Consider the following 18,563-nt stretch of genomic DNA (forward strand, 5'->3'; position numbering starts at 1 on the left):
CGTCGTTTGAGGTTCCGGTCTGTGGCCCGTCGTTGGAGGTTCCGGTCTGTGAACTGTCGCCGGACGCTCTGGACTGCCGGGGCGCACTGTAGACCTGGTGCGTGGTGCCGGCACTGGTGGTACTGGGCTGGTGACACGCACCTCAGGGCGAGTGCGGGGAGCAGGCACAGGACGTACTGGACTGTGGAGGCGCACTGGAGGTCTGGAATGTAGAGCTGACACAACCCGTCCTGGCTGGATGTTTATTTTCTGGCACAGGATGCACTGGGCTGTGCAGACTCACCGGAGACACAGTACGCAGAGCCAGCGCAGGATATCCTGGTCCAAGGAGGTACACTGGAGACCAGGAGCGCTGAGCCGGCACCCTCCTTCCTGGCTGGATGCCCATTCTAGCCCGGCCAATGCGAGGAGCTGGAATGGAGCTGGAATAGACTCATGCAATCTCCTCGTGTGCCACCCCCAATTTTTTTTATTGGGTCTGCCTCTCGGGCTTCCGTGCTAGCCGTGTACCCTCATATCGTCGCCGTTCCTCCTGTGCTATCTCCACCTGCCTCCATGGTAGGCGATCCTCTCCTGACAGTATTTCCTCCCACGTCCAGGATCCTTTACTGTCCAGTATTTCGTCCCATGTCCATGCTGTCTGCTCCATCAAACGCTGCTCCTCCTTTTCACGCTGCTTGGTCCTTTTATGGTGGGTTATTCTGTCACGATCGTCGTATTGATGAGACCAAGACGCAGCGTGATATGAATGCATACTTCTTTTAATAAAGAATGAACACTAAACAAACTAACAAAACGAACGTGACGCTATATAAACCGAGTGCTGACAGGCAACTACACATAGACAATAACCCACAAAACCAAAATGGCAACCTAAATAGGATCCCCAATCAGAGACAACGATAAAAAGCTGCCTCTGATTGGGAACCAATTCAGGCCACCATAGACCTACATTTACCTAGACATTCCAAAACCCCATAGATATACAAAAATCCTAGACAAGGCAAAAACACACATACCCACCCTCGTCACACCCTGACCGAACCAAAATGATAAAGAAAACAAAGATAACTAAGGTCAGGGCGTGACACTTTCTCTATTGTGTTATTGACTGTATGTTTGTTTATTCCATGTGTAACTCTGTTGTTGTTTGTGTCGCACTGCTTTGCTTTATCTTGGCCAGGTCGCAGTTGTAAATGAGAACTTGTTCTCAACTGGCCTACCTGGTTAAATAAAGGGTTAGGGTTATATATATAAATACCTGGTTAAATAAAGGGTTATATATATAAATACCTGGTTAAATAAAGGGTTACATATACAGTGCCTTGCGAAAGTATTCGGCCCCCTTGAACTTTGCGACCTTTTGCCACATTTCAGGCTTCAAACATAAAGATATAAAACTGTATTTTTTTGTGAAGAATCAACAACAAGTGGGACACAATCATGAAGTGGAACGACATTTATTGGATATTTCAAACTTTTTTAACAAATCAAAAACTGAAAAATTGGGCGTGCAAAATTATTCAGCCCCTTTACTTTCAGTGCAGCAAACTCTCTCCAGAAGTTCAGTGAGGATCTCTGAATGATCCAATGTTGACCTAAATGACTAATGATGATAAATACAATCCACCTGTGTGTAATCAAGTCTCCTTATAAATGCACCTGCACTGTGATAGTCTCAGAGGTCCGTTAAAAGCGCAGAGAGCATCATGAAGAACAAGGAACACACCAGGCAGGTCCGAGATACTGTTGTGAAGAAGTTTAAAGCCGGATTTGGATACAAAAAGATTTCCCAAGCTTTAAACATCCCAAGGAGCACTGTGCAAGCGATAATATTGAAATGGAAGGAGTATCAGACCACTGCAAATCTACCAAGACCTGGCCGTCCCTCTAAACTTTCAGCTCATACAAGGAGAAGACTGATCAGAGATGCAGCCAAGAGGCCCATGATCACTCTGGATGAACTGCAGAGATCTACAGCTGAGGTGGGAGACTCTGTCCATAGGACAACAATCAGTCGTATATTGCACAAATATGGCCTTTATGGAAGAGTGGCAAGAAGAAAGCCATTTCTTAAAGATATCCATAAAAAGTCTTGTTTAAAGTTTGCCACAAGCCACCTGGGAGACACACCAAACATGTGGAAGAAGGTGCTCTGGTCAGATGAAACCAAAATTGAACTTTTTGGCAACAATGCAAAACGTTATGTTTGGCATAAAAGCAACACAGCTCATCACCCTGAACACACCATCCCCACTGTCAAACATGGTGGTGGCAGCATCATGGTTTGGGCCTGCTTTTCTTCAGCAGGGACAGGGAAGATGGTTAAAATTGATGGGAAGATGGATGGAGCCAAATACAGGACCATTCTGGAAGAAAACCTGATGGAGTCTGCAAAAGACCTGAGACTGGGACGGAGATTTGTCTTCCAACAAGACAATGATCCAAAACATAAAGCAAAATCTACAATGGAATGGTTCAAAAATAAACATATCCAGGTGTTAGAATGGCCAAGTCAAAGTCCAGACCTGAATCCAATCGAGAATCTGTGGAAAGAACTGAAAACTGCTTTTCACAAATGCTCTCCATCCAACCTCACTGAGCTCGAGCTGTTTGCAAGGAAGAATGGGAAAAATGTTCAGTCTCTCGATGTGCAAAACTGATAGAGACATACCCCAAGTAACTTACAGCTGTAATCGCAGCAAAAGGTGGCGCTACAAAGTATTAACTTAAGGGGGCTGAATAATTTTGCACGCCCAATTTTTCAGTTTTTGATTTGTTAAAAAAGTTTGAAATATCCAATAAATGTCGTTCCACTTCATGATTGTGTCCCACTTGTTGTTGATTCTTCACAAAAAAATACAGTTTTATATCTTTATGTTTGAAGCCTGAAATGTGGCAAAAGGTCGCAAAGTTCAAGGGGGCCGAATACTTTCGCAAGGCACTGTATAAATACCTGGTTAAATAAAGGGTTATATATAAATACCTGGTTAAATAAAGGGTTAGGGTTATATATATAAATACCTAGTTAAATAAAGGGTTATATATATAAATACCTGGTTAAATACAGGGTTAGGGTTATATATATAAATACCTGTTAAATAAAGGGTTAGGGTTATATATATAAATACCTGGTTAAATAAAGGGTTAGGGTTATATATATAAATACCTGGTTAAATAAAGGGTTATATATATAAATACCTGGTTAAATACAGGGTTAGGGTTATATATATAAATACCAGGTCAAATAAAGGGTTACAGTTATATATATAAATACCTGGTTAAATAAAGGGTTATATATAAATACCTGGTTAAATAAAGGGTTATATATATAAATACCTGGTTAAATAAAGGGTTAGGGTTATATATATAAATACCTGGTTAAATAAAGGGTTGGGGTTATATATATAAATACCTGGTTAAATAAAGGGTTAGGGTTGTATATATAAACACCTGGTTAAATAAAGGGTTATATATATAAATACCTGGCTAAATACAGGGTTAGGGTTATATATAAATAAATACCTGGTTAAATAAAGGGTTAGGGTTATATATATAAATACCTGGTTAAATAAAGGGTTACATATATAAATACCTGGTTAAATAAAGGATTAGGGTTATATATATAAATACCTGGTTAAATAAAGGGTTACAGTTATATATATAAATACCTGGTTAAATAAAGGGTTAGGGTTATATATATAAATACCTGGTTAAATAAAGGGTTATATATATACATACCTGGTTAAATAAAGGGTTAGGGTTATATATATAAATACCTGGTTAAATAAAGGGTTATATATATAAATACCTGGTTAAATACAGGGTTAGGGTTATATATATAAATACCTGGTTAAATAAAGGGTTAGGGTTATATATAGTTATATATATAAATACCTGGTTAAATAAAGGGTTAGGGTTATATATATAAATACCTGGTTAAATAAGGGTTATATATATAAATACCAGGTTAAATAAAGGGTTAGGGTTATATATATAAATACCAGGTTAAATAAAGGGTTACAGTTATATATATAAATACCTGGTTAAATAAAGGGTTAGGGTTATATATATAAATACCTGGTTAAATAAAGGGTTATATATATAAATACCTGGTTAAATAAAGGGTTATATATATAAATACCTGGTTAAATAAAGGGTTATATATATAAATACCTGGTTAAATAAAGGGTTAGGGTTATATATATATAAATACCTGGTTAAATAAAGGGTTAGGGTTATATATATAAATACCTGGTTAAATAAAGGGTTAGAGTTATATATATAAATACCTGGTTAAATAAAGGGTTAGAGTTATATATATAAATACCTGGTTAAATAAAGGGTTAGGGTTATATATATAAACACCTGGTTAAATAAAGGGTTATATATATAAATACCTGGTTAAATAAAGGTTTAGGGTTATATATATAAATACCTGGTTAAATAAAGGGTTATATATATAAATACCTGGTTAAATAAAGGGTTATATATATAAATACCTGGTTAAATAAAGGGTTAGGGTTATATATATAAATACCTGGTTAAATAAAGGGTTATATATATAAATACCTGGTTAAATAAAGGGTTATATATATAAATACCTGGTTAAATAAGGGTTATATATATAAATACCTGGTTAAATACAGGGTTATATATATAAATACCTGGTTAAATAAAGGGTTATATATATAAATACCTGGTTAAATAAAGGGTTAGGGTTATATATATAAATACCTGGTTAAATAAAGGGTTAGGGTTATATATATAAATACCTGGTTAAATAAAGGGTTATATATATAAATACCTGGTTAAATAAAGGGTTATATATATAAATACCTGGTTAAATAAAGGGTTAGGGTTATATATATAAATACCTGGTTAAATAAAGGGTTATATATATAAATACCTGGTTAAATAAAGGGTTATATATATAAATACCTGGTTAAATAAGGGTTATATATATAAATACCTGGTTAAATAAAGGGTTATATATATAAATACCTGGTTAAATAAAGGGTTATATATATAAATACCTGGTTAAATAAAGGGTTAGGGTTATATATATAAATACCTGGTTAAATAAGGGTTATATATATAAATACCTGGTTAAATAAAGGGTTATATATATAAATACCTGGTTAAATAAAGGGTTATATATATAAATACCTGGTTAAATAAAGGGTTATATATATAAATACCTGGTTAAATAAAGGGTTATATATATAAATACCTGGTTAAATAAAGGGTTAGGGTTATATATATAAATACCTGGTTAAATAAAGGGTTATATATATAAATACCTGGTTAAATAAAGGGTTATATATATAAATACCTGGTTAAATAAAGGGTTACAGTTATATATATAAATACCTGGTTAAATAAAGGGTTAGGGTTATATATATAAACACCTGGTTAAATAAAGGGTTAGAGTTATATATATAAATACCTGGTTAAATAAAGGTTTAGGGTTATATATATAAACACCTGGTTAAATAAAGGGTTATATATATAAACACCTGGTTAAATAAAGGGTTATATATATATAAATACCTGGTTAAATAAAGGGTTAGGGTTATATATATAAATACCTGGTTAAATAAGGGTTATATATATAAATACCTGGTTAAATAAAGGGTTATATATAAATACCTGGTTAAATAAAGGGTTATATATATAAATACCTGGTTAAATAAAGGGTTATATATATAAATACCTGGTTAAATAAAGGGTTATATATAAATACCTGGTTAAATAAAGGTGAAATAAAAAAATGTAATAAAACATACTACCTCAATCAGCCAGACTAACGGTGTCTGTATATAGCCTCTCTAATGTATACAGACTCTCTACTGTATACAGCCTCTCTACTGTATATAGCCTCTCTACTGTATATAGCCTCTCTACTGTATATAGCCTCTCTACTGTATATAGCCTATCTACTGTATGTAACCTCTCTACTGTATACAGCCTCTCCACTGTATATAGCCTCTCTACTATATATAGCCTCTCTACTATATATAGCCTCTCTACTGTATATAGACTCTCTACTGTATATAGCCTCTCTACTATATATAGCCTCTCTACTGTATATATCCTATCTACTGTATATAGCCTCTCTACTGTATATAGCCTCTCTACTGTATACAGCCTCTCTACTGTATATATCCTATCTACTGTATATAGCCTCTCTACTGTATATAGCCTATCTACTGTATGTAGCCTCTCTACTGTATATAACCTCTCTACTGTATATAGCCTCTCCACTGTATATAGCCTCTCTACTATATATAGCCTCTCTACTGTATATATATAGCCTCTCTACTGTATATATATAACCTCTCTACTGTATATAGCCTGTCTTTTTACTGTTGTTTTATTTCTTTACTTACCTATTGTTCAACTAATACATTTTTTTGCACTATTGGTTGGAGCCTGTAAGTAAGCATTTCCCTGTTTGTATTTGGCTCATGTGCATCCTCAAGCATCCTTCACTCATGCTGCCAAACATACCCTTGTAAAACTGAACATCCTACCGATCCTCGACTTTGGCGATGTCATTTACAAAATAGCCTCCATCACCCTACTCAGCAAATTGGATGCAGTCTATCACAGTGCAATCCGTTTTGTCACCAAAGTCCCTTATACTACCCACCACTGTGACCTGTATGCTCTCGTTGGCTGGCCCTCGCTTCAAATTCATCTCCAAACCCACTGGCTCCAGGTCATCTATAAGTCTATGCTAGGTAAAGCCCCGCCTTATCTCAGCTCACTGGTCACCATAGCAGCACCCACCTATAGCACACGATCCAGCAGGTATATTTCACTGGTCATCCCCAACACCTTCTTTGGCCGCCTTTCCTTCCAGTTCGCTGCTGACTGGAACAAATTTGGAAAAATCACTGAAGCTGAAGACTCATATCTCCCTCACTATCTTTAAGCATCAGCTGTCAGAGCAGCTCACAGATGACTGCACCTGTACATAGCCCATCTGTAAATACCCCATCTGTACACAGCCCATCTGTACACAGCCCATCTGTACACAGCCCATCTGTAAACAGCCCATCTGTACACAGCCCATCTGTAAACAACCCATCTGTACACATCCCATCTGTACACAGCCCATCTGTACACAGCCCATCTGTAAACAGCCCATCTGTACACAGCCCATCTGTACACAGCCCATCTGTACACAGCCCATCTGTAAACAGCCCATCTGTACACAGCCCATCTGTACACAGCCCATCTGTACACAGCCCATCTGTACACGGCCCATCTGTACACAGCCCATCTGTACATAGCCCATCTGTACACAGCCCATCTGTAAACCGCCCATCTGTAAACAGCCCATCTGTACACAGCCCAACCACCTACCTCATTCCCATATTTGTTTTTGTTTTTCTGCTCTCTTACACCCCAGTATCTCTACTTGCACATCCTCATCCGCACCTCATCCGCATCTGTCACTCCAGTGTTAATTGCTATATTGTAATTATTTCACCACTACGGCCTATTTATTGCCTTACCTCCCTAATCTTACCTCATATGTGCACACTGTATATAGACTTTCCTATTGTGTTATTGACTGTATGTTTGTTTATTTGTAACTCTGTGTTGTTGTTTGTGTCTCACTGCTTTGCTTTATCTTGACCAGGTCGCAGTTGTAAATGAGAACTTGTTCTCAACTGGCCTACCTGGTTAAATAAAGGTGAAATAATAAACAATTAGGGAGGTGTTCTTAATGTTTTGTTCACTCAGTATATAGCGTGTATTATTATTATTATTATTTTCCGCCGACGAATAAAAGGTCACCAGTGCCGCTCTGCTCTTAAAGGCGATGCCCCTCAATATGTCCTTTGAGTTAGGAACAGCTGACTGCCAGGTCGCCTCCCCTTTAAAAATGAATTATGTGATTACATGTCGTCCCCTCTTCCTCTCCTCCCCTCCCCCTCTTCCCCCTCCCTGTCGAACACATTGTTCTCCACTCCGCACAGGCCCGGTAGAGGAACTGGATGGTTTGAAGCCCCGGTTTAGTTTACGGTGAAAGGAGAAGACAAGACAGGCGTCGGCACGCGCAGATTTACCGTTTTAACGGCAGTGAAGCAGGGCAGCGAGAGAGGAAGGGCGTCCTGTCCTGTACGCGAGTCTGCTGGTAGACATGATGCTATGACCAGGGCTGGAACGGAGGCTCGGGCGCAGACACGCATCACTACCGGCCCCGCGAGACAGACCCACCCGCCTAACAGCCTGGCGGGAGAGACAGGGGTGAGTGACAAACTTCAGGGAAGGAGGGAGAGGAGGAGGGATGGAGGGGGGAGCGGAGTCACTTATTGAAGCTTATATCATGACTCACTATGGACAGCCTGGCTACTGTGATTGCGCGTGTCATATTGGCGCTGTGTGTGTGTGTGTGTGTGTGTCAGGAAGCTGATGTCTCATCATAATAATGATGACATCTCATCTTGGGATATCATCGCTGCCAATAATCAGAGAGGAGAAGAAAGGATCAGGAGAAAGTCGTGGAGAGAAAAAGAGGGGTTTCACTGCTGGATTGTTTGTAGCCAGAGAAGAGAGAGAGAGGTGGAGAAAATAACATTCTCCTGATAAACTCATTAACAAAAACATCTAATATAGCCCGTAAGAAAACTATCATCCGTCTGTCCCCGGAAGTCCAGAGCTTTATTGTGTGTACAGCCTAATATTGAAGTAAATAGCCTTCAGTAGACCTATGCTCTAGCTAAGCCTATACGCTACTCGGCTGTCTGTCTCCCGCTTTGAGTGTCAAATCAAATACAGAATAATAATATGAGTATATTTATTAGACTAGCTGTTAGTTGGTAGTTTAGCAGAGGTCATGACTGACTGACTGTTTGAATATTTAGTTATATGTTATGGGTTATTGTCTCCCGGCTCCCATCACATTAAGCTACAGCTCTCTGATCCATCAAGAAGCTCTGAGTGCTGTCTCAATGATGCTGTCACTTTGATTCTCGATGGTCAGTGTGTGTGTGTGTGTGTGTGTGTGTGTGTGTGTGTGTGTGTGTGTGTGTGTGTGTGTGTGTGTGTGTGTGTGTCTGTGTATGTCTGTGTGTCAGAGAGCGGGGGACGGATGGGGTCTTATTTGTGCAGCTGCATGCGCCAGGCGGCCCGTGTCCTACTTTCTCTCGCGCGGCGGCTCGGTTCTTTGTTCGCTGCCGCTGAGCTCTGAGCGCGTCTGCCCTTGCCGCGGCTTTGCGGTGTGTGTGTGTGTTTGTTGCGTAGTATTGCGTTTGCCGCTCAGCCGCTTCGTGACTTGCCGGGGGGAGAAGCCGGGAAGAGCGGGAGATTATGCCGACTGACAGGTCTCTGTTCCCGGAGAGGAGAGGGCGGTAGCTTCGGTTACTACCGCTATTATTACCGTTATAAATCATTATACATGCTCCGTTATGACTGGAGACCACATGATATCAACTACACAAACACACACACACACACACACACACACACACACACACACACACACACACACACACACACACACACACACACACACACACACACAGAGAGAGAGAAAACAGGCTGATGATCCTGTATGAAAGAGTGACATCATATTCGGGGATTTAAGAGACCATTACAAATCACTTTCTAAAAATGTCTGCTGTCTATCGCCTTCTCTCCCTCTCTCGATCTCTCTCTCCCTCTCTCGATCTCTCTCGATCTCCCCTCTCTCAATATCTCCCACCCACCCTCTCTCTCTCTCTCTACTTCAATATGTTCTGCTCTCTCTCCCTCTCTCTCTCTCCCTCTCTCTCTCTCTCTCTCCCTGTCTCTCTCTCCCCCTCTCTCTCTCTCTCTCTCAATTCAATTCAATTCAATTCAAGGGCTTTATTGGCATGGGAAACATGTGTTAACATTGCCAAAGCAAGTGAGGTAGACAACATACAAAGTGAATATATAAAGTGAAAAACAACAAAAATTAACAGTAAACATTACACATACAGAAGTTTCAAAACAGTAAAGACATTACAAATGTCATATTATATATATACAGTGTTTTAGCAATGTACAAATGGTTAAAGGACACAAGATCAAATAAATAAGCATAAATATGGGTTGTATTTATCTCTCTCTCTCTCTCTCTCTCTCTCTCTCTCTCTCTCTCTCTCTACTTCAATATGTTCTGCTCTCTCTCCCTCTCTCTCTCCCTCTCTCTCTCTCTCTCTCTCTCTCTCTACTTCAATATGTTCTGCTCTCTCTCCCTCTCTCTCTCTCCCCTCTCTCTCTCTCCCCCTCTCTCTCTCCCTGTCTCTCTCTCCCTCTCTCTCTCTCCCCCTCTCTCTCTCTCCCTCTCTCTCTCTCTCCCTCTCTCCCTGTCTCTCTCTCTACTTCAATACTTCAATATGTTCTGCTCTCTCTCTCTCCCTCTCTCTCTCTCCCTGTCTCTCTCTCTCCCTGTCTCTCTCTCCCTCTCTCTCTCTCTCCCTCTCTCTCTCTCTCCCTCTCTCTCTCTACTTCAATACTTCAATATGTTCTGCTCTCTCTCTCTCTCTCTCCCTCTCTCTCTCTCTACTTCAATATGTTCTGCTCTCTCTCCCTCTCTCTCTCTCCCTCTCTCTCTCTCCCTCTCTCTCTCTCTCTACTTCAATACTTCAATATGTTCTGCTCTCTCTCTCTCCTCTCTCTCTCCCTCTCTCTCCCTCTCTCTCTCTCTACTTCAATATGTTCTGCTCTCTCTCCCTCTCTCTCTCTCTCCCTCTCTCTCTCTCTCTCTCTCTCTCTCTCTCTCTCTCTCTCTCTCTACTTCAATATGTTCTGCTCTCTCTCTCTCCCTCTGTCTCTCTCTCCCTCTCTCTCTCCCTCTCTCTCTCTCTACTTCAATATGTTCTGCTCTCTCTCCCTCTGTCTCTCTCTCCCTCTCTCTCTCCCTCTCTCTCTCTCTACTTCAATATGTTCTGCTCTCTCTCCCTCTCTCTCTCTCTGTCTCTCTCTCTCTCTCTCCCTCTCTCTCTCTCTCTCTCTCTCTCTCTCTCTCTCTCTCCCTCTCTCTCTCTCTCTCTCCCTCTCTCTCTCTCTCTCCTCTCTCTCTCTCCACTTCAATCTGTTATGCTCTCTCTTTCTCCTATACGTTTTAATGTTTTCTTCCTGTCTATCTCTTCTTTCTTGTTCTCCTCTGCCATTTTTTAAATCTTTCTCTCCACAACATCCAGACTTTATAGACTCTCTTATACCCCTCAGTTCAACTGGATCAGCTTTATTACCATGGAAATACTAGTGTGTGTGTGTGTGTGTGTGTGTGTGTATGTGTGTGTGTGTGTCCCAAGGTATTGGTATTTATGAGGATCCCCATGAGCCAGTCATCAGCTACTCTTCCTGGGGTCCACATAGTACAGAACATATGGTGCATTCAGAAAGTATTCAGACCCCTGGACTTTTTACACATTTTGTTACGTTACAGCCTTGTTCTAAAATTGATTCAATTGTTTTCCCCCCCTCATCAATCTACACACAATACCCCATAATGACATCACAATACCCCATAATGACATCACAATACCCCCAAAATGACAAAGCAAAAAAAAATGTTAATGAAATTTTAGAAAAAATAAAAATAAATGCAAAAATCACATTTACATAAGTCTTCAGACGCTTTACTCAGTACTTTGTTGAAGCACCTTTGGCAGCGATTACAGCCTCCAGTCTTCTTGGGTATGACGCTACAAGCTTGGCACACCTGTATTTGGGGAGTTTCTCCCATTCTTCTCTGCAGATCCTTTCAAGGTCTGTCAGGTTGGATGGGGAGCGTCGCTGCACAGATATTTTCAGGTCTCTCCAGAGATGTTCATTGGGTTCAAGTCCGGGATCTGGGCGGGCCACGCAAGGACATTCAGAGACTTGTCCCGAAGCCATTCCTGCGTTGCCTTGGCTGTGTGCTTAGGGTCGTTGTCCTGTTGGAAGGTGAACCATAGCCCCAGTCTGAGGTCCTGAGCACTCTGGAGCAGGTTTTCATCAAGGATCTCTCTGTACTTTGTGCCGTTCATCTTTCCCTCAATCCTGACTAGTCTCCCAGTCCCTGCAGCTGGAAAAACATCCCTACAGCTTGATGTTGCCACCATCATGCCTCACCGTAGGGATGGTACCAGGTTTCCTCCAGACTTGACCCTTGGCATTCAGGCCAAAGAGTTCAATCTTGGTTTCATCAGACCAGAGAATCTTGTTTCTCATCATCTGAGAGTCTTTTAGATGCCTTTTGGCAAACACCAAGCTGGCTGTCATGTGCCTTTTTACTGAGGAGTGGCTTCCGTCTGACCACTCTACCATAAAGGCCTGATTGGTGGAGTGCTGCAGAGATGGCTGTCCTTCTGGAAGGTTCTCCCATCTCCACAGAGGAACTTTGGAGCTCTGTCAGAGTGACCATCGGGTTCTTGGTCACCTCCCTGACCAAGGCCCTTCTCCCCGATTTCTCAGTTTGGCCGGGCGGCCAGCTCTAGGAAGAGTTTTGGTGGTTAAAAAACTTCTTTCATTTAAGAATTACGGAGGCCACTGTGTTCTTGGGGACCTTCAATGCTGCAGACATTTTTTGGTACCCTTTCCCAGATCTGTGCCTCGACACAATCCTGTCTTGGAGCTCTACAGACAATTCCTTCGACCTCATGTCTTGGTTTTTGCTCTGACATGCACTGTCACCCATGGGACCTTGTATAGACAGGTGTGTTCCTTTCCATATCATGTCCAATCAATTTAATTTAACACAGGTGGACTCCAATCAAGCTGTAGAAACATCTCAAGAATGATCAATGGAAACAGGATGTACCTGAGCTCAATTTAGAGTCTCATAGCAAAGGGTATAAATACTTAAGTAAATAAAATATTTCTGTTTTTTATATTTTATAAATTGGCAAATATTTCTAAAAACCTGTTTTCGCTTTGTCATAATCGGTTATTGTGTGTCGATTGATGAGGAAATGTTTTAATTTAATCCATTTCAGAATAAGGCTGTAACGTAACATAATGTGGAAAATGGGAGGGGCCTGAAACTTTCCAATTGCACTTTACATTTTAATGTCACACAGACTACATATCAATATCTAGGTCTAATACATAACACAGTGTAAATTACAATATAAAATGTCTGTCTCTTCAAAGTCCCCTTTGTGCAGTAAGGTCTTTAATCTGTTTTATAGCTAGCCTGAGTTTCCTGGGGTGGCAGAGAGTTCCATGCAGTCATGGCTCTATTTAATATTATGTGTTTCCTAGCCTCTGTTCTGGACCTGGGGAGACCTCTGCTAGAGCGGAGTGTGTGTGTGTGTGTGTGTGTGTATGTGTAACGTGTGTTCTCCTCCCTCAGGTTGTGGTAGAGCCGAGTGTGTGTCTAGATGGCCCCGCGGCCATCTTCAGGGGAACTATGGGGCCTTCACCTCATGCCCCCTAGGATCCTGGTGGACTGCTGTCTGCCCAATGGCATGCTGGTTAGTCTGGAGTGTCTCAGAGAGGCGCCGCTCACGAACATCAAACAACAGCTGTTCACAGAGGCCCGGAAATACCCCCTGTACCACTTACTACAGGTAATTATACCCCCTATACCCCCTACTACAGGTAATTATACCCCCTATACCCCATATACCACCTACTACAGGTAACTATACCCCTATACCCCTATACCCCTACTACAGGTAACTATACCCCTATACCCCTACTACAGGTAAATATACCCCTATACCCCTATACCACCTACTACAGGTAACTATACCCCTATACCACCTACTACAGGTAACTATACCACCTATACCACCTACTACAGGTAACTATGCCCTCTATACCACCTACTACAGGTAACTATGCCCCTATACCCCTATACCACCTACTACAGGTAACTATGCCCCTATACCCCCTACTACAGGTAACTATGCCCCCTATACCCCATATACCACCTACTACAGGTAACTATGCCCCTATACCCCTATACCACCTACTACAGGTAACTATGCCCCTATACCACCTACTACAGGTAACTATACCACCTATACCACCTACTACAGGTAACTATGCCCTCTATACCACCTACTACAGGTAACTATACCCCTATACCACCTACTACAGGTAACTATACCCCTATACCACCTACTACAGGTAACTATGCCCTCTGTACCACCTACTACAGGTAACTATTCCCCCTATACCCCTACTACAGGTAACTATACCCCTATACCACCTACTACAGATAACTATACCCCTATACCACGTACTACAGGTAACTATGCCCCTATACCACCTACTACAGGTAACTATGCCCCTATACCACCTACTACAGGTAACTATGCCCTCTATACCCCCTATACCACCTACTACAGGTAACTATACCCCTATACCACCTACTACAGGTAACTATGCCCTCTATACCCCTATACCACCTACTACAGGTAACTATGCCCTCTATACCACCTACTACAGGTAACTACGCCCCTTATACCCCTATACCACCTACTACAGTTAACTATGCCCCTATAACACCTACTACAGGTAACTATGCCCCCTATAACACCTACTACAGGTAACTATGCCCCTATACCCCTACTACAGGTAACTATGCCCCCTATACCCCATATACCACCTCCTACAGGTAACTATGCCCCTTATACCACCTACTACAGGTAACTATGCCCCTTATACCAGCTACTACAGGTAACTATGCCCCCTATACCACCTACTACAGGTAACTATGCCCCTATACCACCTACTACAGGTAACTATGCCCCTTATACCCCCATACCACCTACTACAGGTAACTATGCCCCTATACCACCTACTACAGGTAACTATGCCCCTATACCACCTACTACAGGTAACTATGCCCCTTATACCACCTACTACAGGTAACTATGCCCCTATACCCCTACTACAGGTAACTATGCCCCTACACCCCATATACCACCTCCTACAGGTAACTATGCCCCCTATACCACCAACTACAGGTAACTATGCCCCTGTACCACCTACTACAGGTAACTATGCCCCTTATACCCCTATACCACCTACTACAGTTAACTATGCCCCTATAACACCTACTACAGGTAACTATGCCCCCTATACCACCTACTACAGGTAACTATGCCCCCTATACCACCTACTACAGGTAACTATGCCCCTTATACCACCTACTACAGGTAACTATGCCCCTATACCCCTACTACAGGTAACTATGCCCCTATACTCCATATACCCCTACTACAGGTAACTATGCCCCTATACCCCATATACCACCTACTACAGGTAACTATGCCCCTATACCCCTATACCACCTACTACAGGTAACTATGCCCCTATACCACCTACTACAGGTAACTATGCCCTCTATACCACCTACTACAGGTAACTATACCCCTATACCACCTACTACAGGTAACTATACCCCTATACCACCTACTACAGGTAACTATGCCCTCTGTACCACCTACTACAGGTAACTATTCCCCCTATACCCCTACTACAGGTAACTATACCCCTATACCACCTACTACAGATAACTATACCCCTATACCACGTACTACAGGTAACTATGCCCCTATACCACCTACTACAGGTAACTATGCCCCCTATACCACCTACTACAGGTAACTATGCCCCTATACCCCATATACCACCTCCTACAGGTAACTATGCCCTCTATACCCCCTATACCACCTACTACAGGTAACTATGCCCCCTATACCACCTACTACAGGTAACTATACCCCCTATACCACCTACTACAGGTAACTAAATCAAATCAAATCAAATTTATTTATATAGCCCTTCGTACATCAGCTGATATCTCAAAGTGCTGTACAGAAACCCAGCCTAAAACCCCAAACAGCAAGCAATGCAGGTGTAGAAGCACGGTGGCTAGGAAAAACTCCCTAGAAAGGCCAAAACCTAGGAAGAAACCTAGAGAGGAACCAGGCTATGTGGGGTGGCCAGTCCTCTTCTGGCTGTGCCGGGTGGAGATTATAACAGAACATGGCCAAGATGTTCAAATGTTCATAAATGACCAGCATGGTCGAATAATAATAAGGCAGAACAGTTGAAACTGGAGCAGCAGCACAGTCAGGTGGAAGTTGAAACTGGAGCAGCAGCATGGCCAGGTGGACTGGGGACAGCAAGGAGTCATCATGTCAGGTAGTCCTGGGGCATGGTCCTAGGGCTCAGGTCAGTTGAAACTGGAACAGCAGCATGGCCAGGTGGACTGGGGACAGCAAGGAGTCATCATGTCAGGTAGTCCTGGAGCTCAGGTCCTAGGGCTCAGGTCCTCCGAGAGAGAGAAAGAAAGAGAGAAGGAGAGAATTAGAGAACGCACACTTAGATTCACACAGGACACCGAATAGGACAGGAGAAGTACTCCAGATATATCAAACTGACCCCAGCCCCCGACACATAAACTACTGCAGCATAAATACTGGAGGCTGAGACAGGAGGGGTCAGGAGACACTGTGGCCCCATCCGAGGTCACCCCCGGACAGGGCCAAACAGGAAGGATATAACCCCACCCACTTTGCCAAAGCACAGCCCCCACACCACTAGAGGGATATCTTCAACCACCAACTTACCATCCTGAGACAAGGCTGAGTATAGCCCACAAAGATCTCCGCCACGGCACAACCCAAGGGGGGGGGCGCCAACCCAGACAGGATGACCACAACAGTGAATCAACCCACTCAGGTGACGCACCCCCTCCAGGGACGGCATGAGAGAGCCCCAGTAAGCCAGTGACCCAGCCCCTGTAATAGGGTTAGAGGCAGAGAATCCCAGTGGAAAGAGGGGAACCGGCCAGGCAGAGACAGCAAGGGCGGTTCGTTGCTCCAGAGCCTTTCCGTTCACCTTCCCACTCCTGGGCCAGACTACACTCAATCATATGACCCACTGAAGAGATGAGTCTTCAGTAAAGACTTAAAGGTTGAGACCGAGTTTGCGTCTCTGACATGGGTAGGCAGACCGTTCCATAAAAATGGAGCTCTATAGGAGAAAGCCCTGCCTCCAGCTGTTTGCTTAGAAATTCTAGGGACAATTAGGAGGCCTGCGTCTTGTGACCGTAGCGTACGTGTAGGTATGTACGGCAGGACCAAATCAGAGAGATAGGTAGGAGCAAGCCCATGTAATGCTTTGTAGGTTAGCAGTAAAACCTTGAAATCAGCCCTTGCTTTGACAGGAAGCCAGTGTAGAGAGGCTAGCACTGGAGTAATATGATCAAATTTTTGGTTCTAGTCAGGATTCTAGCAGCCGTATTTAGCACTAACTGAAGTTTATTTAGTGCTTTATCCGGGTAGCCGGAAAATAGAGCATTGCAGTAGTCTAACCTAGAAGTGACAAAAGCATGGATTAATTTTTCTGCATCATTTTTGGACAGAAAGTTTCTGATTTTTGCAATGTTACGTAGATGGAAAAAGATGTCCTTGAAATGGTCTTGATATGTTCTTCAAAAGAGAGATCAGGGTCCAGAGTAACACCGAGGTCCTTCACAGTTTTATTTGAGACGACTGTACAACCATTAAGATTAATTGTCAGATTCAACAGAATATCTCTTTGTTTCTTGGGACCTAGAACAAGCATCTCTGTTTTGTCCGAGTTTAATAGTAGAAAGTTTGCAGCCATCCACTTCCTTATGTCTGAAACACATGCTTCTAGCGAGGGCAATTTTGGGGCTTCACCATGTTTCATTGAAATGTACAGTTGTGTGTCATCCGCATAGCAGTGAAAGTTTACATTATGTTTTCTATGCCCCCTATACCCCATATACCACCTACTACAGGTAACTATGCCCCCTATACCACCTACTACAGGTAACTATGCCCCCTATACCCCCTATACCACCTACTACAGGTAACTATGCCCTCTATACCCCTATACCACCTACTACAGGTAACTATGCCCCCTATACCACCTACTACAGGTAACTATACCCCTATACCACCTACTACAGTTAACTATGCCCCCTATACCACCTACTACAGGTAACTACGCCCCTTATACCCCTATACCACCTACTACAGTTAACTATGCCCCTATAACACCTACTACAGGTAACTATGCCCCTACTACAGGTAACTATGCCCCTTATACCCCTATACCACCTACTACAGTTAACTATGCCCCTATAACACCTACTACAGGTAACTATGCCCCTTATACCCCTATACCACCTACTACAGGTAACTATGCCCCTATACCACCTACTACAGGTAACTATGCCCCTTATACCCTCTATACCACCTACTACAGTTAACTATGCCCCCTATAACACCTACTACAGGTAACTATGCCCCTATAACACCTACTACAGGTAACTATACCACCTACTACAGTTAACTATGCCCCCTATAACACCTACTACAGGTAACTATGCCCCTTATACCACCTACTACAGGTAACTATGCCCCTTATACCACCTACTACAGGTAACTATGCCCCCTATAACACCTACTACAGGTAACTATGCCCTTATACCCCTATACCACCTACTACAGGTAACTATGCCCTTATACCACCTACTACAGGTAACTATGCCTCCTATACCACCTACTACAGGTAACTATGCCCCTAAACCACCTACTACA

The 18,563-nt window shown here is 42.4% G+C and overlaps 1 protein-coding gene across 1 annotated transcript in view; it reads left to right on the top strand.

Moving 5' to 3' along the window:
• Nucleotides 1-7,963: 7,963 nt before the first annotated feature.
• The window catches only part of zgc:158659 (uncharacterized protein LOC791141 homolog), a 77,857-nt gene continuing 67,257 nt past the window's right edge, over nucleotides 7,964-18,563 (top strand). Inside the window, exons 1-2 of the mRNA XM_042298579.1 lie at nucleotides 7,964-8,265; nucleotides 13,325-13,541. Of these exons, the coding sequence (XP_042154513.1) occupies nucleotides 13,353-13,541 (189 nt within the window). The 5' untranslated portion in view covers nucleotides 7,964-8,265; nucleotides 13,325-13,352. The remainder of the gene's footprint in view (nucleotides 8,266-13,324; nucleotides 13,542-18,563) is intronic.

Source organism: Oncorhynchus tshawytscha, linkage group LG15 (assembly GCF_018296145.1).
Source record: "Oncorhynchus tshawytscha isolate Ot180627B linkage group LG15, Otsh_v2.0, whole genome shotgun sequence".
NCBI lineage: Eukaryota > Metazoa > Chordata > Actinopteri > Salmoniformes > Salmonidae > Oncorhynchus > Oncorhynchus tshawytscha.